Below are 20486 nucleotides of genomic sequence, written 5' to 3'. Positions count from 1 at the left end.
CCTTCCTCCGCGCCGAGCCCGGCCCGCCCTGCCCTGCCCGCCGCCCCGAGCGGGCCGGGCCCGGCGGCACCATGCAGGCGCAGCCGTTGCTCTACGAGTTCTTCAGCGAGGAGAACGCGCCCAAGTGGCGGGGGCTACTGGTGCCTGCCCTGAAGAAGGTGAGGGGGAAGTGGGAGCGGCGCTCGGCCCTGCCGGCCGCACCGGGCCCTCTCCGTGCCGCCCGGGAGCGCGGGGGGGGGGGCGGCCGGGCCTCTCTGTTCTCCCGCTCCGGAAGCGGCCCGGGGAGCGGGCCCGGCCCGGCCCGGCCGCGCGGTGACAGCCGGGGCTTCGGTGCGGAGCAGGCCGGGTGCCCTGAGAGGGCGGCGCGGCCCGGGGGCTGCGGGAGGGATGGCGGGGAGTTCCGGCTCGGCGGCGTTCGGGGTTAATAGCCCCGGGCTGAGCTGGTCCGAGCGCCGACGTCTCCTTGGCGAGGGGCTCCGGTAGGACGCCGTCATCCCTCGGGATGGTGGAGCTGACAGGCACGAACGGACGTTGTGTGGAAGAGGGGAGCGACGGTGAGCGCTCCTCCGTCCTCCTGCAGCCGGGCCCGGGAAGTGCAGGACGTGAGGAACGGGGGTGTCTGACGCTGCTGCCCGGACTGGCCTTGGATTGCCAGCGGAGTGCTTCTTGGTTGCACAGCGATGATTTTTTATGGGTCTGCGTAGCCTTAGCGATGAACGGCAGCTGTTGGGTGAAGGACCTGCTCGTAGGCCTGGCTGAGCTCTCGTTCCCCATCACGGGTTGGAGGTCTCAAACACTGCAGTCGTACCAGTGCAGTATTTCTTCCCGATTTCTTCTTGCGACACGTTGGCCTGTTTTTTGGTTTGCTCTTTGAGATCTCCAATGCTTTGCCCCCATCCAGTTCTTGAAAGTCGTCTTGTTTGTCTCATCCCTAGCGTGCTGCACTAGTGGTTTATCCCTCCTCGGTAGGCACTTTTTTGGAAGCAGGCGGCTGCACAGACTGTGCTGCTTGCAACTTCTTGTTGCACCTCTGTGTGGATGGCCACCTGGGGGGAGCTGGAACCACCTCTGGCCTCAGAGCACCTTCCAGAGGAGTGAGCTCGCCCTGGTCATTCTGTGACCTAACGGGTTTGTCAGGCTTGGAGCAAGGCTTGACGCTGAGTGCTGGAGAAGGACATAGACTGAAGATCTCACAGCAAAATTTGGCCTGGAATTATTCTTTGCGTCGGGAACACAGTATTTCACCCCAACGAACAAGCCATTCACAGGGCCATCTTGGATTAAGGATGCTCGCTGGAGGAGTTGGATGAATTTCGTGGGTGAAAGGAGAATGAAGAGTCAGAAGGCAAAAACAGTGGCCGATGGAGATGAGCTGCCAAGGGTGCCAGCTTGGCCCTGCAAGGTACAGTCATCTTGATTTCATGGTGTGGTACTCTCTGTGGGTAGTGGGACATCTGGGGTGAAGCTGAAGTTCTGAAGCCCTGATGCTCAGATGTGTGACTGTCGAGCAGATGTTAGAGCTTTGAACCTCTGCTTTCATGAGGTTTCCACCTGTTTCTTATCTTCTCTCGTGCTGTTGCCCGGCATGCTCCAGAAGCGTAGTCCTGTGCTGCTTCCTGCTGCTGTCCCCATAAATGCAGAAATAAAGAACCCATCTGTATTGTCAACTACCTTGCTGAACAGCCAAATACTTGAGTTACAGGAAAACCAAATGACAGATGAGAACATACAGCTGTTGACTTAATAGCTTCTTCATTAATTAGGATGCCAAATGGAGTCTTTTACTAACCAATATGGGTACAAGTTATCTTGGCTAGGGTGCTTAGTCCTGATAAAGGCCTTATAAAGTAACAAACCTGTCCTAAGCATCAGGTGCAACTAGGAGAGCTGCAGTGTGCTTGCTCTGACAGCTGTTTGTTGTTGCTCGGGAGACAGGTGCGCTGTGCAGCCCTGCAGCGGGTAGCTCAGGGGCAGTGTCCGCACGCTCTGCCGCCCAGAGCAACTGCACCTGGAGCCTACGTGTGGGACCAGTAAAACAGGGAATGTGGCAGCGAATGCCAGCAAGACCAAAGGGCAGAACCTTCCCGGGGGGAGAGCAGCACTGTGTGCCTTTGCTAAATTGCCAGAGCACGTGCGCTCTGCAGTCAGGTTATCAGGTGCTGTTGTGCATCCTGTCATGAACCAAGGAGGATTTTCCCTTCTTGCCTCCAGTGAGCTGGCCTTGCTCTGGTGCCCGCTCTTGGGTAGTGGCAGCACTCTGCTTTCAAAGTTCCTCCTTGAAACTTGTTGGGTACACAGACAGGATCGTTACATTTTCCCGTATAGCTCAAAGCAAGACTTGAGGAAGACCTATGCTGAGTTAATATCACTGATGAGGAGAATGGTGTTTAACATTGTTGAAGCCATATACCAACATGCAGCGTTCCCAGCTGTTGGGGAAGGCTGCCATTACTCTTTTGTAACTACACATTGGCTTGTAACGTGGAGCTCAAACAGCACCCCTAGAATCACTTCCTAAAAAATAGGTATTGTTGAGTAATTGCGAAGGGTTTTCTCTTTCCCAATGAGTTGTTTTGATTCTGTGTTTTTGTTAACAAAAACAAACACATATAGTAAGAATAAATCGCTTCTTACATCAGTGAAGTCTTACAAGTATGTGCCGTGTATTTTGTTAGGCATGGGCCTTAACAATAGAGTCTGTAATGCACTGTCTTTGCATTCAACAGCTGCATTTGCAAAAAGCAGCTTTTGTACCATTCAGATTATAATGTAATCCCTTTTCTTCCTATTCTCCTTCAGATCCTGTCAAGATAGACTTCAGTGTACTCAATTAGGAGGGAAATGATGCGCAGTGAGATGTTTCTCTGCCTGCTCACTATTATTTTTGAAGCTTCAGAAGATGAAGTGTTACAGAGGCCCTCAGTTGCTGACAAAAGTCAGCAATCCTGATGATAAGCTTCAAGAAAAGGAAGTAAGAATAACAGCTGGTGTTTGAAACAGAAGTTGCAGAGGTGGACAGGTGAGGTGCCGAGGATGAAGACGGAAGATTCAAGGCATACAAAACACCGGAGCTCTTGGCTGGCTGGAGACAGAGACCTGTGGATTTTGATGCACCGTGGAAGACAGGTTCAGAAGGGATGCCTGCAGAGCGATGCCTCTTCAGCTGGTGTTCTTTCACTAGTGAACTTGCACGCTTTGTTCTGATCGTCGTCTTTTTGGATCATTTTTCTTGAACTTCTTTCCTTGTGGCTTCATCTTGCTTGTGCAGTAGGAACTGCTCTGCGTACCCATTATGTGCTTCTTCCCTGATATGTTGGTTTTTACCGTAGAAAGTGTCATCCTTACCGATTGTTTAATCGATTTGATCGTGTAGAGAAACAAAAGAACTTCCTTACCATCTGCTTGAGTATACCTTGAGTTGCTCTGAATCTGTGGAGCAATTGGCGAAGAGCACCCTTGGAATTTATTGTGGTCAAAATGATCGGATTGAAGTGGTTTGACAGCTGAGGAGGATTTGCTGCTTCAGCTGAGGGGGCTATTCTAGGCAGCGAGCTTCCACATATTCAGCGTATCGCATAGGCAATCTTCTGTATCTTCCATAGAGCTAAAGAGACGAGCAGAGTTCCTGAAGTGATGAAAGAGTGCTTGGGAAGCTGTGGCTGACAAAAATATTTTTACCTCTTAATTACCTTGTTCTTCAAACTGATGACAGTCCAATTGCTGCTTGTTGCTCAGAATGGTGGTAGTTCTCGTTGGCAGTGCTTTGCTGTGGATGTAGGACATGATTAATTCTTGGTAGCTTTGGATTCTCTGTGCTCCGGATGGCTGTGGAGGATAAAGTTAAGGTGGTGTAGTATGGATTTAAGACCCCTGTGCTTGGTTTAGTTTACTGAATTAATTGATCAAGGTACCAACACATGGGCAGGATTGCCGACTGTCGGTGGAGAGTGTAAGATAGAAAAGGCAGTTTTTATGGAGTGTTTGCACTGTGAGGACACTCATTCACATAAGCTGTCCCTAAAATATTTGATCCTGGAGTGTTTTAGCGATAAGCAGCCGCTTGTCAGTAGTTTTGTCGTCATTGAGGGAATATTAACAAAAGCTGCTTCACTGGAAATAAAGGTTGTAATAGTTATTAAGACTTTAAAAGCAACCAAAGTGGGGGAAAAGAAAAAGCCTGCTCTGTTACCAAATTGCTTCTAATAATAACCTGTCTGCCAAGGTCTGAATTTTCCGCTTCTACCCTTCGTATTTTGAAGGTTTAAGAAAATGCTTTTAATCAGTTGAGTCTCACCCTGTGTTTTGAAAAACAGCTTGGTCTTTCATTTGGGAGAAGTGCCAGAGGCCTTGCCTCTTTCCACTGTGCGATAGTGCAAGGAGAATCATAGATTCTCCCTCCAGTGGCAGTAGAATATTTGCTATCCAAGCAGGCTGGGAAAGGTAGTGGCTCTCTCTTTCTTTTGTTATGCAGTCTGCTTTCTTACGACAGCTTCTTCCATTTTATTATCAAGATGCTCTGTTCAATACAGTATTTTTCCTTCAGCTGCTTCCTTGCAAGCTTCAGCTGCCACCAAGTGAGACTGGCAGGGCCGTGGTACCCATGCTCGGCAGGGAAGCTGCTTGTGCTTTAGCACATGTTGGCGTTTGGCTGATGCTTTGCCTTCTTGCCAGACCGTGGTAGATTGGCAGTCTAATCCAGATGTGGAAGCAGTGTTCCCTACCCAGCAGTAGGTTTTGTTTTGTTTTGAAGCTGAAGTGTTTCAGCTTCACGTTGGGTGGACATTCGGCCTTTGCTCTTGGAGACATGAGGAAGGGGTAACTGAAAATTGTTGCAAAGGAAGCTTAGTTTGGTATTAGTCAGTTTGCTAAAAGTACTGTGTGAGTCTTCCCTTGCATGTTGTCAAGCACTTCTTTAGGGCAGAATAAACTGACTGTTAGCCTAGACTTGGTTTGGGGTTACCTTGCGACCAGGTTCAGTATTGTTGTGTTGGGCCAGAGAAGAAAGCAATCAGATGAGTTGAGTTGCAGCTGAGCAGGGGAGGCAGGGGCTTCTAGCTGCTCTCACTTGTGTTGGCCCACTGGCATTTGTTGGGGTATCTCGAAGAATTGAAGCTTTTGTCAAAAGATATTTTTAGGCCGTTCTTGTGGTGATTTCTCTTATCGCAAGGTAGATGTTTTGGTGCGTGTGGGAGGGAGGGATGGGTTCTGCCAGTATTGAAGGGAGAGGTGAAATGCGTAGATAAGGATCTTATCTAAACATCGCTACACTTCAGAAGTTGTTTCTCTGTGTTTATCGGGTGTGCTCCTGTGGTGGGCCTTTCTGGGGGGTGGGGTGGCCCGGTTGTTCTAATTTTGTCTCTGAGCTGCCTCTCTGGAGGATGGAAGCCTCCTCCCCTTTCCCCAGTTTGGTGATCTCCTCTTTGGAACCCGGCCGTGTGGCAGAACCTCTAGCAGGTGTTCTCACTTTGTGCCTTCTCTTACCAAATCCGGCCTCCTGCCGGTCTTGCGTTATGCTCCTGGGCCCAGTGGCCAGTGCCCTCAGCTGCGGCTAGTCCGGGCCCAGCCTTGGTGCTGCTGCGCTGCAGGTGACATGCTTTGTGCTCCCTGTGCACCTGGCTCTCCTTTCATTTTCTTTGTTGGACTGGTTGTTTTCTTGCTTTTGCTTGTATAACTTTGAACCCTAAATGATAGTAAATCTTACTTCACCTTCATTGCTATATGTGTACTGACTCTCTAATAGAGATAAACTGTGCTGGCAACCCGTGGCACCTCATGCTCTGCTCCAGCACAGTCCGGTGGTGCCAGAAGACGGTGGCCTTCAAGGAGAATGATGTAATTGCTCCCCAAACATAAATGCTTAGGAAAAAAATGTTTGGAACTTTATCTCCTGAACTAGGAATAGGTTATCACTGTTGACTCTGCTTTGGCTGACTATGGATAAAGTTTCAGGTCATGGCCTGATGTGGTATTTGTTCTTATTCCTATAGATTTACAGACGGAAAGGGTTTGAAGTCTACCATCTGTTTTCTAAGCAAGGGAGAAAGCAGAGTAACTTCTCATTGCTCAGGTTTATCCCGTTACATATTTTCACCACTTGGTTGACTTGGTAATTTAATATTTTCAGAATACAGAATGCTGTAGTAATCTGTAGGGCTAACGTAATGTGAATATGTTCAGATCTGCCTTAAAAGAAAAAAAGAACTAGGGAGCATCAGGGAGGCAGCTTAGATCAGTTGATCTTTAAGGGAGTTCTTCTGCGAGTCTGTAATTTGTGATGTGATTCCATCCCGTCAGACAGCAGTGCTTGAATTGTAAGCCATGCTCGGGGCTGCTGGGTGTGCTGTTCCCCAGGTGCCTCCAGCAACGCGCTCTGTGTGTTACTGGGAAAATGAAACCATTGCTATAATGGAAACGCTTCCCTTAGTGACGGAGAGCTTCGCCTGTTCTATTTCTGCCCACGTTTTCAAGTGAAAAAGCATCAAATGTTGGAGGTGTTCTTTAAGACATAATGGATAAGGGTACGCAGCCTGCAAGTAGCTAAACCCGTGATCAGGCACGTTTAATTCTCAGTAGCAGCTCTGTGAGCAGCAGGGCTGTGCCTAGACATGAAGTGCTCCAACTAATGAGTGCCTTAGCAAGCAAGTGGATTTCTATTTGAGGCTGTTGTGTGTTTGAACTTCATAACATTTAATTCTTGCTATAGCTGCAAATAGGGACGAGAACTCAGCTGTGAAATTAAATAATTACAGCAGCAGAATTTGAGTATAGACATGGGCTTAATATTTGGATGAGACAAATTGTCAGGTTTTGGCTTAAGGTGGTTCTGCTCTTCTGTTAGCGATTGGGAGAACTGGAGGCGTTTTGAGTTGAGTGCAGTGGGATTGGTAAAATGATGAAATTAGGGCTTGAAAAGAATTGCGAAAGTCAGCCACCAGCTTGCTCTGGCATAGTATTTGCCACCGGTGTTTAGGACTGAGATGCAACTGCCTGTGCTGAGCCTTGTGCACCTGAATTTCTGACTGGTTAAAAGCATGCTTTTGGTCACTGCAGAGATGCAAAGAAAAGCCATCCCACAGACTGGCTGTGGAAGTTTAAATGTCCATCTGGAAAAAGAAATGGGTAAGCTGACCCCTCAGGGGAGCCAAGCAGGAGCGTGCCTCCGTGGGCGCCCTGGGGAGAATCTGCAGACACTGATGGCATACATGGAAACGTGTGGGGACTGAACTTTCATAGGCTCTGGAGTGCTGCTGAATGCTGGGGTGACTGTGGCCTTCTTCGAGTGTTCCTGTTCTTCCTTCTGAACTGGAGTCTGACATCAAAACAAGGAGCGTGGAAGCAGACTTCTAAACTGGCCTTAATTTAGTGAGAGCCCGCTGAGAATGGATTGGACGATTTGAAGGCTGAGTGCTGCTGAGGTCGTTTCTGTTTCTGCAGGGCTCTAGCTTTGAAAAAAGTTCTGCGTATTACTATGTTGTAGCTTGAGTGGTGCCCGGTGGGTTGTGAAAAGGGAGGAAGCGCCATGCCTGATGTATATCCTGCACACTCTGGTGTGAAGAGCTCGGGGAGAAGGATGAAGTAGGCAGTGTTTTTGAAGAGTTTTCCCAATTGCACTGCTGAACACCGTGATTAATTAGGTGGTTTCTGACATTAAATATTGCAGCAATTTGGGTATGTTTAAATGCTTGAGGTTTGCATTTCTATCAAGTGTAAATGGGCGTTTCAGTTCTGTGTGCCTTAGCAGAGGTACAGCACACACATTCCTCACTGGAGTTTCCCGAGCTGCTCTACGCATCCTTCTGTCGTAATATTTGCAAGTCTGGGGAAGAGCAAAAGTAACGCGCAAGTTCTTCTCTTTTGTTCAGGTTCAGGTGCAAGTCCATCCTAAACTCTCCTCTACCGAAGATGCGTTACAGTACGTGGAGGAGCTAATTCTCCAGTTGCTAAATATGTTGTGTCAAGCCCAGCCGAGAAGCTTTCTGGATGTAGAGGTACAGAGAGTGCTTATTACAAATCTGATCTCTGTTTGGAACTTAATTTGAGCTGTTGTATGAAAAGTTAATATAATAATGATTTCACAACGTAAAAGAGAACACTTGGTATAAGAGGGAAAAGCACTAATTATGCATGTTTATGTAACAGAACCTTCAGCATGAAACCTCCGCTGAGTTACCTAACAGGTGATTTTCCCATCAGTTGCCTTTGTAGTTCTGTGTACAGTAAAACTGTCTCAGTGATCCACGTTGCTGTGTAGCAGTTGGGAAGCATAGCTTCTGAGCATAAAGCTGAAAGCTGACTGGTTCCATTCGAAAGACTTTCTTTCACCCTCCCCAGTACCGCATGCCAGCTATACCTGCATAGTCTGAGACCTCGCACTGCTTTCTCAACCTGCTGATATTGGCTGGTACCCCCCCCAGAAATCAGAACTAAAATAGTTCAGTCACTTGTCAGAATGAATCAAGGAACGCTTCCTTGTATAGAAATGTCTTCTATGCCTTTTGTCAAAGATCTGCAGCCTGATGTTTGAGAAGAGGTGTCTTATCTTCATTTAAGAAGCAATCCAATTTAGTAATTCCCTAAGCCCATGAATATCTTGGTAGCCCATTGTGCTTAACCACTGTTTGAATACTGCTGCCATGCTGCAGACTCCGTAGTGTGCACGTCGGTATCCGGCACTTGTGGGGCTGTGCCAGGTTAGGTTGCAAAACAAGATGCAACTTCCTCACTTTCTGAAGAAAGTGTAGAAGTGGAGTGCAGGACCACTCTGACAGGTGTATGGGGAGCTGAGGAGCTAACAGCCAAACCAAAAATCCACCAAGCTGCTCTAGAGCTCAAGATTCACAAATTCTGTGTTTACGTAGCAGAACTGTCAGCATAAAACCTGCTGAGTTACCTAAGAGGTGTTTTTCCCATCAGTTGAACTTGTTGTTCAGTGCCCAGGAAAACTGTCTGTGTGAGCCATCTTACTGCGTAACAGCTGGTCATAAATTTCATCCTTCCTTTTCTGAATGCTGACTCCCCAGCGGTGGTCAGGATCCCCTCTCGGCTGGCCTGTTTTGCAATGTTCTTCTGGTCAGCTGGAGAGGCGGAGGTTTGTGGAAGATTGCATCAAGTGTTTTGTTGCTGTTGTTTAAGACACAACATTAAATGGAGCATTGCTTTAAGATTCTTACCATTGTCAAGTCAAGCCCTTAGGATGAGGAATACAAGAACTGAATATGATCAGGCAACCTCAGTTTACCCCCTTTGTGTTTATATGTGATGATGCTGTCTTTAATTACATGGTCATCCATGTTTATTTTTCCCTCAGGACACCTTCATTCTTCAGTCAGCAGTCTGAGCTGCGTTAGGGGAATGATTCGGTGTTAGATAGCAAACGAGGTTTTTTTTTGTTTTTGTATGACATCTCAATTTTCCTTTTGCAGAAGTGTTATAACGAAGGGGGGAAAAAAGATTAAAGTCTGTGCTTCAGAGAGTTGGGTGCCATCTCTATGGAGCTGTAATCTGTCCCATATGTTTTTTTGGAAACTTTTTGTTTGTGTACTTCGCCTTTTGTAGTGGTCATAAATTTCATCTTCCTCATTTGATGGTTGCTCAAATTGGGTTCATATTTACGTAAGTGAGCACTTGCAATTATAACAGTCAGTGGGAACAGTGGTCTGGAAAAACAAGATGTGAAGTTGTCTGAGAAGTTAGATTTCTGACACCTTTGTTTAAACACCTGGGCTACAAAACCAGGCAGGTCTTTGAATCTGCAGAGACCCATGTGCGAGCTCCAACAGGAGAGCTCTTTTGGAGCGTGGTATATGCATAGGTATATTCAGGCATGCTGAGTGATGGACGGAGTAAATAAACTGCTGTGACTGTTTTATACAGGGAGTAAAGCGGAAGGATGAAACACCGTCCTGTATTTAAATGCTGAATTATCAGGCATGTGTCTGGTGAGGAAACTGTGCCTACAGAGGCAACTTAATTCTGACGCTTCTCAAATGTTGAGCACTAGATTTCTTTGTTAATGATTTTTTTTTGTACAGCGTCCTGAATGCAGTGAGCAGTATGTGCCCAAAACAACAGAATTTCAAGCTTTTATAGTCAAAATATTAACATCAGTAGACGTTCATTTGTTAACTAATGGAAAGCGATTTCATAATGTAGTAATATTGCTAAGGTCGTTCAGGTAATGCGTTTACCCTTTACTCCTTTTCTTTTTTTAAGGATCGGGTTCAGAAAAGCTTTCCCCATCCTATTGATAAGTGGGCAATAGCTGATGCCCAGTCTGCCATTGAGAAACGAAAACGAAGAAATCCGTTATCTCTCCCAGTAGAAAAAATCCATCCTTTATTAAAGGTAAGTAGCAATGTCATCTTGCTTTTGGAATGCAATTGGAAATTGACAGCTTTGTTTTGTGTGATTTCTGTATACTGCCTGAAATGGAAACAAAAAAAACCACCAACAACGCGTGTTTCTTTCAAATTCATTTAATTTTCAGCGTTTCCAGTTTAGTTAATTGCATATATTTCTTTCACTTACCCATCTAAGGATATTTTTGGAAATTTCTTGATTGCTTTTTGAGTCATGCAAAATAAGAATAACCAAGTATGTAATAAATGAGTGCACGGCTTTCTTTATCCACTAGAGAGTGCACTAGCTTTCAAGCAAGGTTTCTGGGAAGGTTCTTGGCTGTTGTCACTTGTGTAGCGGACAGAGCAGCATCGACAGTGTTGCTATTTGTTTACTTGGCCTACAGACTATTGTGTTACTACTACTAAAATAGAGTGTATGTTGTGAATGTTCAATAGAGTCTTAAACTTACACCATAGGTTACAGCTAAAAATCATATATTTCAACGCCTGAATAACATGGAACGTTTATTTTTTTTTATCCTTTCAGGAAGTTCTAGGTTACAAAATTGACCACCAAGTGTCTGTTTACATAGTGGCAGTATTAGAATACATTTCTGCAGACATACTAAAATTGGTTGGGAATTACGTACGAAATATAAGGCATTATGAGATTACAAAACAAGACATTAAAGTGGCAATGTGTGCTGATAAGGTAAGCTTAACTCTTGTTTCTCATCTTACAAGAATGTTTTAGCTGAATTTTGAGAGGTCAATATCTATTCCTTGTTGAGTAAGCAGTGTTGTACATTTTAAAGAAGAAATTGCTGCAGTAAAATGTTGTTTCGGTAATACAGCAAAGCTGTGGAAAGGCTAATTGAGTTACAGAGCCGATGCTCGTGCTTGTTTACAGCTAAATGTCTCTTCCTTTTGATATTGCTTGCCTAATTCCAGCAATGTGTAAATGTTTTGAAAATTGTGAAGCAGCAGTGGTTTCAAAATTTAATGTTCCTAGGCAGTAATAGTGGAGCCTTCTTTTCTTGTTTGTTTCTTGAAAAAAGAAGGCTGAACTGAAGCATGGGTATTCTCCCGAAACAAGACTTATGTTGCAGTGTTTCTGTGATCAAGTAGTTAAAAATAGATAAACAAATGGAAAATATTAATACATGAACATCTCTGTTTCTCTGAAGGCATCCATACTTTTATCACCAGGTCATCTTTCCTGTGGCTTCAGAGGAGTCATTAGATTCAGACAGCAATTTGTTTTTACCCAGTGATCCAGCAGTGCTGGAGAACAGTCCCTTGTGTTTCAGGTGCCTTCGCACTATAGTTTCTGTGGCCCCCTCATCAGCATCTCAAGTTTTCCATTGTTTAAAAAAACAAAACCTGAAGTTAATCCTTTAACAGATGAGACTTGAGAGACGCTCATCTTGCTGTAGTCTAGTTGGTGCTTTGTCTCTGGCTGTGGTAATCAACATCTTTGGTTGGGCTTGCCTCTACTTCAGGGAATGCTTTTGTCTTGTTCGTGCTTGCATTTCTTTTTCCATCCTGCTTCTGTCTTCATCTCGAGAGGAAAGAAAGGTGTTGTGTGAGGTTGTGAAGACTGAATGATTTCTCAATCAGGACAGTTGTCCTGGTCATTTGGTTTTGTGTTTGGGTGCACCTGCCTGGGTTGTTACGGCAGTGTTTGGAGCTGTGTGCTTGAGTATAGAATAGGAACAGTGCTGTTGCGGCATGTGTCTATGTCGTAGGCAGGGATGGGTGGTGAGTAGAAGATTTGGAAAGAAGATGGTGGTGAGTAGAGTCATCTGGAAACTGCATTAGGGGCTTGTACATTGGAGTAACTCTTCTTAATGTGTATATAAAATAAACTTTTGAAAGCTCTGAAGTGGGCATGTTGATTTTCTGTCTCAGTGGAACAAGCCATTGACAGGTACTCCCAAGGTGTTTTCTTTTCCAGTCACATCAAGGACCTTTAGGTTCCTGCTGCCAGGGTACACATTCTGCTTTTTTTTTTTTTAAACAAAAAAACCAAAACGGTTGGCTCCCTATGTCTGTCTCTTTTTCCAAACACTTTCACGCTTCTCTTTGTGCCACCTGTCCATCTGAAAAATTGTACTTTGTTTTAAAAAAAACCCCGCACACCAAAAAAACATCACCTTCATTGGAATGCATGCTATTTCTTTCAACTGTCTGCTCATGCTTCTGAATGCTCTAAGTGATTCCAATCCAACTGAGCTATTAGGGACAGAAATCAAAACAATTTGTGGGCAGGCCAGTATTCATCACAGATAATGGGGTTCTGAGTTAAAGTCACTTATGGCTTTCTGTTAAAGCCGAAGGTGAAGAGCCAAAATGCACATGCTTCTTCATAATATTGCATCTTCAGAATCTTAGCTTGTGTAGGCTTATCCAGTATTACAGAACATGACTAAATGCTAACACCTCTGTACTTCATAGAACTCTTAGAATGATGACTGATTTTTAGGACCATATTCTGAAACATGCCAAGGCTGGCCTGAGTGACAGGATTCTTCAGAAATTTCCACTGCAAATAATGACTTGCAAATTCATAATAATGTAGGTTGCTTTCATAATGCTCAACCAATTGCAGAACGATACGTACAAACACTGCTGCTGATTAGTTTGCTTTAGTGGAAATAATAATTTTATTTTCTCATAACTTACTGGTAGATCTTGAAAGGAAGTTCTTGTCACTTCATGGCTTTCTCTCTCTTTGCTGCCTAGGTGTTAATGGATATGTTCCATCAAGATGTAGAAGATTTAAGTGCACTAACTTTATCTGATGAGGAGCCCTCCACTTCAGGGGAGCAAACCTATTATGACCTAGTGAAGTCATTTATGGCAGAGGTTCGGCAATATATAAGGGAACTTAATCTTATTATCAGAGTCTTTAGAGAGCCATATGCCTCCAACTCCAAACTATTTTCATCTCATGTAAGTGTTGTGTTTAAAATATATATATATATATAACAACATAATGTATAAATCTAGGTGAACATTTATAGAACTGTTGTCCAGTTTAACATATCCGTAGCAGAGAAGCCATTTCCCTTGAGTTCTGAAATGTGAATTGCAAAGGAATGCTTGTGAGGAAACATCTTTCTGTAGAAGAAACCATTCAATTTTATGTGTTCACTTGCAGGACTAATTTAAGTTGGTCAATGCTCTCTGCCACGTTAAATTCATTGTAAATGTTTGTAATTTTATACGTACACATACACGGTCATTGTTTTAAAAATAAATGCTATGATTTTATATATAAAAAGTGACACAATATAGATTATAAAGTCTTGTTCTGATTAAGGAAATATTTACTTCTCATATCTTAACAGAGTTGCTGTGCGTATAACATTCTATCTCAAATTGAGTCCAGTTCCTTGCTGATTTTTGTCTGGTTCTGTTGCTTTGCAGGATGTTGAAAATATATTTAGTCGTATATCGGACATTCACGAACTTAGTGTAAAGTTACTGGGTCATATAGAAGACACTGTTGAAATGACAGATGAAGGTAGTCCTCATCCGTTAGTAGGCAGCTGTTTTGAAGATATGGCTGAGGTAAGAAAATACTGATTTTGTTGTTGTTAACCACATGTATTTTAAGGATTTGCACATAGGTGCTAAGTACAAGTCTGTTCAAGCTGCCTTTGTTTAGATTTTTCTTTCTTTTTCTAACCCTCCCCAGTCGTGAGTAGACAGCCCATTTTCTAGAGTGCATTCACCTTTATGGTCTTTAGTCTTCTGTCTTTGTAGGCTGTTTAATTTTTAGTTACCACAGGAAAAAAAAAGAAAACCAGCAACAACCCTGTGACTAGATTTCAACAGCAAAGTGAAGCAAGGGCTTCTTTGCCAGCAGGCCTCCTCAGGTGATGAGGAGGGCTGTTACACTAGGCGTGCTAGGGGATGGAGACCAAAGCTTGCCGATAGAGGAAATCACAGAGGAAGGTCTTCAAAAAGAATGTTGTGGGTGAGCTTCTCCTGCAAAGATTTACCAATCAAAAACTGACCAAAGCTTTCTTTAAGCAAGGAGTTACCTCATTACCACAGACCCTGTTGCTTTTGGGAGAATAACTATGCTGACATCTGCTGGGAAGACAAGTTATTGTGATTGAAGTAGTTCAGGAGATTTCTACAGGTCACTGAGAACTGATGTCATCAATCAGAACTTGAGTAAGGCCTTTGACATGGTCTCTCATAGCATCCTTCTCTTCAAATTGGAAAGATAAGGATTTGACAGGTGGACTGTTTGATGGATGAGAAACTGGTTGTGAGATTGTACCCAGAGAGTGGTGGTCAGTGGCTCAATGTCCAAATGGAAATCAGTGATAAGTGGTGTCCCTCGGAGTTCAGGACTGGGACTGAAGCTCTTTAACATCTTCCTCAATGACATTAGCAGTGGGATTGAGTGTAAACTCAGCAAGTTTGAGGATGGCGCCAGGCCATCCTCAAAGTATGTGTATTAGTATGTGTATTAGTATGTGTATTAGTATGTGTATTTTCTTTCAGAAATAAGGTTAGTAATTAAATCAGTTCTGTATTTCTTCTTAGGAACTAGCATTTGATCCATATGAATCATATGCACAAGATATTTTGCGACCTGGTTTTCATGATCATTTTCTAAGTCAATTATCGAAGCCAGGAGCAGCATTTTATTTACAGGTAACTTTCTTTTTAGCAAGCATTATTATTATTATTACATTATATTGTTGCTACAATACATTTGTTGTTTTAAGACTGAAACTTATTTCTTCTGTAGTCAATAGGTGAAGGCTTTAAAGAAGCTGTTCAGTATGTTCTACCCCGGCTGCTCCTTGCCCCTGTTTACCACTGTCTTCATTATTTTGAACTACTAAAAGTAAGAACATTGTGTCGCTCTGAATGTTTTTCATCATTCTCCATGTTGGATACTAGAGCTTTGTGGGATCAGTTAGATGGAAAACTTCTTACATTTAAATAATTTGAATGAAAGGCAGGCTGTATGTTCTCGTGTGTACTTGAACTGTTTTACATCTGCTAATGCTTTTTATGTTGAATTATCAAGTTGGTATTAATTCAGAAATCAATAGGGATATAGGTACAAATGTTCTTGGAATTATACTTTTAACAGTGGTGAGAGATAATAGCATATGGCTGTACCTCAGAAAATGCTCAAGACTTCCTCAAGCTGTCATTTTGTACATTTAAGACGGCAGTAAGATTTTTCTTCAGACTTCATTCTCACGAAATAGTGACTTGCAGTGCACGTCCCATGATGGGTGGGTGGGCAGGTGTTATCCTTCCTTCACAAGAAGTCTTGGTTGAATTTTTTACAATGAGACCTCTCAGTGGTGTGTTAACAGTAAAGACTGGATAGCATACGTGTGTATAGGAAATAAATACGGAAGGGTTTTTTTAGGGGTGATTTAATTAGCATTGAATAATAATCTTAAGAGTTTTGTGAGTAAAGTTTTCAAGTAGAATCTCCCTATTGACTTATTGTATCCCTTAGGAGTTTACATTGTTTCAAACTTCTTCATGTTAATTACATGAGGAAATTTGGCTCAGAAGTGAGAAGGAAAATGTTTATTTGGTTGTCTTGCAAGATAACCAAGTAGGTCATTTTTAAAACTGTAGACACGGTCTTAACACCATTTTTACTGATTTAGGTCTAAAAGTACAGTTTTAACATGTAGCTCATCTCATATAACTTAAAAAACTTTTTTATGAAACTTATGCTTTATCTGTTTTTCTAGCTTATGGGTTTGTTCCAGTTTTTCAGATATCTTTAACATATTAAACATTTCTTTTCTGACTGTTCATTCAAAGGGAGGTGTGATGCAGCTTGTCTGTCTTTTTGTATTAAAGAGACCTACACAGATAAGACCCCCCTGTTTATGCTTCTGTTGTATAGTCTTAAAATGCACAACCTTATTGCTTTGCATGCTTCTACGTGAATGTGGTATTGTCTTGTATAATAGACGTGGCATAAATTAATGTTACCTGAAACACAAGCATCCTGTGTTAACTCTTGCCATTGGTAATTTCAGCGGAGGAAAGATGATGTATGTGCTTAGGGAAGGAGGGAGGCACAGCTCATGTTTCATCCCTTGTAGGGCAAACTGGGTTCTCAGATAAGCCCAGCTCCAGAAGGTTGTTGGTCATTTCACAACTCCGTTCCTATGCTTTGTGAAATTCTTCCCTTCTCTCTCTTTCCCCTCTATAGACGTGGTACTGTTGAGCTGGATTTTGTTCAGTGTGTGGTAATAACTTCACAGGCTTTCTTCATTGTGATCTGCCACATGGGATACGTGTGACAGACAGTGATGGATAATAAGTGCACGTGAATCGAGCCAGTAGCTTTCATGGCAGTAGTTTCATCTGTCAGTACATATATGCGCACAGCATATGAATACTTCCTTCAAACAGTTTCTGCTGGCAATTTTTGCTTTTACATCTGGAATCTTAAGACAGATTCCAACTTGGCTGTATTTAAAAACAGCCTAAATTGCTGCAGAAGGGTACTTGGGGAATTGTTCAGTTGTATAATCCTGCCATTTCATTGACACAAGGTTGTATTGAATTATTTTGTACAGTAAGCAATCTGATTTAGCGTTGGTAAGCGTATCTATGAATAATCAAGTTACATGCTACAAAAAGGGATCTCTCGAGATGAGGAAACAAAATATTGGCAAAGTATTGTATGCAGCGGAAAATTTGTTTTCTCTTGAATATGAGATTCTGAAGGATAAAGGGCTTAGCATTTTTCTTTGAACATGTTGTCTCATCTTACTTGCTTTGAAGGTACCTGTTTAAAATGCATCTCAAAGTTACCTGGTAACAGTGCAGACTACAAAAAAATTCAATTTCTCTCCACTGATGTTTATCATATTTAGAAACTAAAGCCCTTCTGAAGTCTGGCAGGGCACCAGGAACACACAAATACACATTCTATTTTTGGCTGAAGCTCCTTGCTGTAACTTCGTTGGAAAATTAGCATATGACTAAGGGCTGTGCTCTCCTTCAGGAAGCCTAAAAATCCCCAAACTTTTATGTAAGAAACTAAGTGTATAAAACAGCAATTTCTTGTGAGACCATGCCTTTCTGCAAATTTGCAGATACATTGAAAGGGCTTTTCTAGATTGGGACTCATAACTGTAATACGGAGCGGTACAGATACTGCAGTATCCATGACCTTGAGTTACTAAAGATGCTTACAAGATTTTTAAATTGAATTGGGCACTGAGATGCTGTAAATTTGTGTGTGTGTGTGTGTGATGCTCCTTCTGTCCTTTTGGTAAATGGAATATTACTCTAAAATTAAATTTTGTCTCGAAGCGTATATAAACTTTGGTTAAAATAATACTTTCTGGAAGACAAGAGAGCTACACAGATATTTATGCAAGTACAGAGTTGGCTACTATGACTTAAGAATGGAAAATTCTTGTCTCTTCATAAATATTTTTAACTCTGAATTCTAACTATAATAAGCTTAGATTTGCAGGATGCTTATATTTCAACGATAGCGTTTTGTGTTTTTCACTTTTTTTTCAAATGTTGTTCTTAAATAACTTGCTAATCTTTACTGACTGGCAATCCAGCTTGAGTGGCAGTACTCCTCAGTTAAACTTTTTCTTGTCTTCCTCTTTCATGGTATTAATGTAACTTTAAAGAATAGTCTGGTTTGGCAGGGTCTTCCAAGGTAAGAAAGCACCCTTTCTCTAGTATGGAGGAAAAGGATCCTGAGGGTGTGAGCTGGCAGCCAGCTGAACATGAGCCAGCAGTGTGCCTAGGTCAGGAAGATCAATGGCATCATGACTTGTATCAGCAGTAGTGCTGCCAGCAGGAGCAGGGAAGTGATCGTCCCCCTGTACTCAGCTCTGCTGAGGCTGCACCTTGAGTGCTGTGTTGAGTGCTGGGCCCCTCACTGCAAGAAAGGCATTGAGGGACATGGTTTAGTGGACAATATTGGTAGTAGGTGTACGGTTGGACATGATGAGATGATCTTAGAGGTATTTTCCAACGTTAATGATTCTGTGATAACACATAATGAAGTTGGTTTGCGATCCATTCTGTACCTGGGCTGGATTACACCAGTGTGGAGAACTGCTGAGTCCTAATAGTTGAACTCTGGCAATCTGCTGAGTTTTCAGAATGTCTGCAGGATCGTTGTCCTGAAATATTGTCTGTGTTGCTTGTATTTAGAGCCAGCACTGTAATTAATAGGTTCTGTAGTCCAGTGTGCTTCTTTGCAAGCACAGTAGAGTGTATGTACAATATTGTTTTGAAAGTAAAAGAGCAAAAGTTTCACTGTTTTACATGTGTCTGCATACCTAACTGCACATGAGAATGGATTTATTTTACATCTATTAAAGATAATGTGCAATTTTGTGTATCTGTCACAGCTGATGACTTATCTGTGGGTGAGGATGTGTAGCTTGACGCAACTGTGAGTGATAGGGCCTGCATGGTGTATGAATGTCTGGGAGGACAAAAGATGGGGTGGTGGCAAAACTGATCCTAAGTCTGAAGTGGCTTCCTGAAATGTAACAGTAGGTGGAAAAAATTAAGCAACTTCTTTGTATTTTGAAGCTATGAAGACTTAAGTTACAATGAAGACTTAGATTACTTCTGTAGTGTTACACTGGTACTGAACTTGTTCCTGTGGTGGGAGTTGGAGGTGCATGCCGGTAAATGAGGTTTTGTAGTTCTTCTGTAGCTCTGTATGGTTGCCTTGATGACATTTCTCTTGTTTTTCTCCTTTAAATGCTGGGGGGTTGGCCTCTAAGTCAGTTGTGTGTGTGACAGCCAAAGGGAGGGAGATAAGGGAAAAGTAAAACCTTGTCATATATGCGTGCACAGTTTTCCCACAAATGTGGTTACTAATCAGTCTCTCTGAGGTAACTTCTTAATTGAAAAAATTACCCAGAATATATATATTTTTGTCTGCTTAGCTATGGTATTTCTGATGGATTGTCTGTGTATCTGAGATGCATGCATTGGTATGCCTATCGCTTCATTTGTCAGTGACAGCCATGTATGTGATTTCACAGCCACAGCTGTGATTTTCTGTTGTATTGGCGTTGCCTTTTCATACTACGTGTGTCAGGGCTTTTGAAAAGCAGACTTCTGCTTGGATGAAACTTTCTAATGAGAAGAAATTACCTTGTAGAGTGTTTTCTCTGTTACTCTACTAAAATTGCTTTACTGAAAAAGCTGAATAAAATCTCAGAAGATCTAGAAGTAGAAATTCTTCCCTTTGCTGTACTTACTGTGCTGCTCAGTGCTGCTTTGCAGTGTTATTGCCATTCTGCTGCCAGACCAACAAATGCTGCACTTTGGTCTCTTGAAGCAGGGTGTAGGATGGCACTGGGCCAGATGCTCCTTATCAAGGTGGTGCCCTCTTTGGAGAAATCAAATACAACACTAACTACTCTCTGAGTTTTTTTTCTGCTTTTGCATTTAAGTTCAGAGTTCCAGTGGTGTGCATTCTGATTCCTCTTCTAGGAATACCTGCAGGGCAAATCTGCCTGGAACTTTGGGAATTAGGAAAGCTGTAGTCAGCAGTCTGCCTTCTGGAGCTGATGATCAATTCCCAGTTCTCAGTGACAGCTGCTAGTGATGGTAGAGTAGCTCCATCATACATGGCAGCAATTCAAGCTGTATTCATGACCAAACTGTTGTGAGACCAGGCAGATGTATTATAGGAACTTGGACAAATTTTGGTATTTTTCCTTGTAAATAAAAGTTCTGACACAAGGAATCAAGACAGGACTGTACCAAAAATACTTATTCTAGCTGGGACTTTCAACACCTGTAGGTTGTCATTGTTTTTGTAACTGTGGCAGTCATGATACAGTCCTTGACAAACTTTTATTGCTGTGTTATGTTTTTTAATAGCAGTAGTAGCCTGTTTCCCTGTCCTTTTTTCCTGCCTCGGTTCCTGTGACCTTTTGTAGAAGTGGGAGATTCTCAGACAACGATAGATCTCCATTTGAGACTTCCAGTTACGTGTCATTTTTTTCAGCGGAAATGTTTTTGAGCACAGTGGTGGGGATTTAGTCTCACTGCCAGCATGCTTTCTCCATTTGCTTTTATTGCAATAGAGAGCATATATATAGGTTGCTCTGAAAGTAATGCCTCCTTTTTATT

At 42.8% G+C, this 20486-nt stretch overlaps 1 protein-coding gene across 2 annotated transcripts in view; it reads left to right on the top strand.

Annotated features, from left to right (window-relative positions):
• Positions 7-20486, top strand: part of SOS1 (SOS Ras/Rac guanine nucleotide exchange factor 1) — a 46733-nt gene continuing 26253 nt past the window's right edge. The window contains exons 1-8 of one of the 2 annotated variants that reach the window (XM_021393198.1): positions 7-158; positions 7863-7988; positions 10213-10344; positions 10888-11052; positions 13086-13295; positions 13773-13916; positions 14907-15017; positions 15115-15213. In XM_021393198.1, coding sequence (XP_021248873.1) covers positions 72-158; positions 7863-7988; positions 10213-10344; positions 10888-11052; positions 13086-13295; positions 13773-13916; positions 14907-15017; positions 15115-15213 — 1074 coding nt within the window. In that variant the 5' untranslated portion in view covers positions 7-71. The remainder of the gene's footprint in view (positions 159-7862; positions 7989-10212; positions 10345-10887; positions 11053-13085; positions 13296-13772; positions 13917-14906; positions 15018-15114; positions 15214-20486) is intronic. The other variant, XM_021393199.1, reaches the window with a different exon arrangement.

The sequence above is a fragment of the Numida meleagris genome, chromosome 3 (genome assembly GCF_002078875.1).
Source record: "Numida meleagris isolate 19003 breed g44 Domestic line chromosome 3, NumMel1.0, whole genome shotgun sequence".
NCBI lineage: Eukaryota > Metazoa > Chordata > Aves > Galliformes > Numididae > Numida > Numida meleagris.
This window is presented reverse-complemented; position numbering and strand designations above follow the sequence as displayed.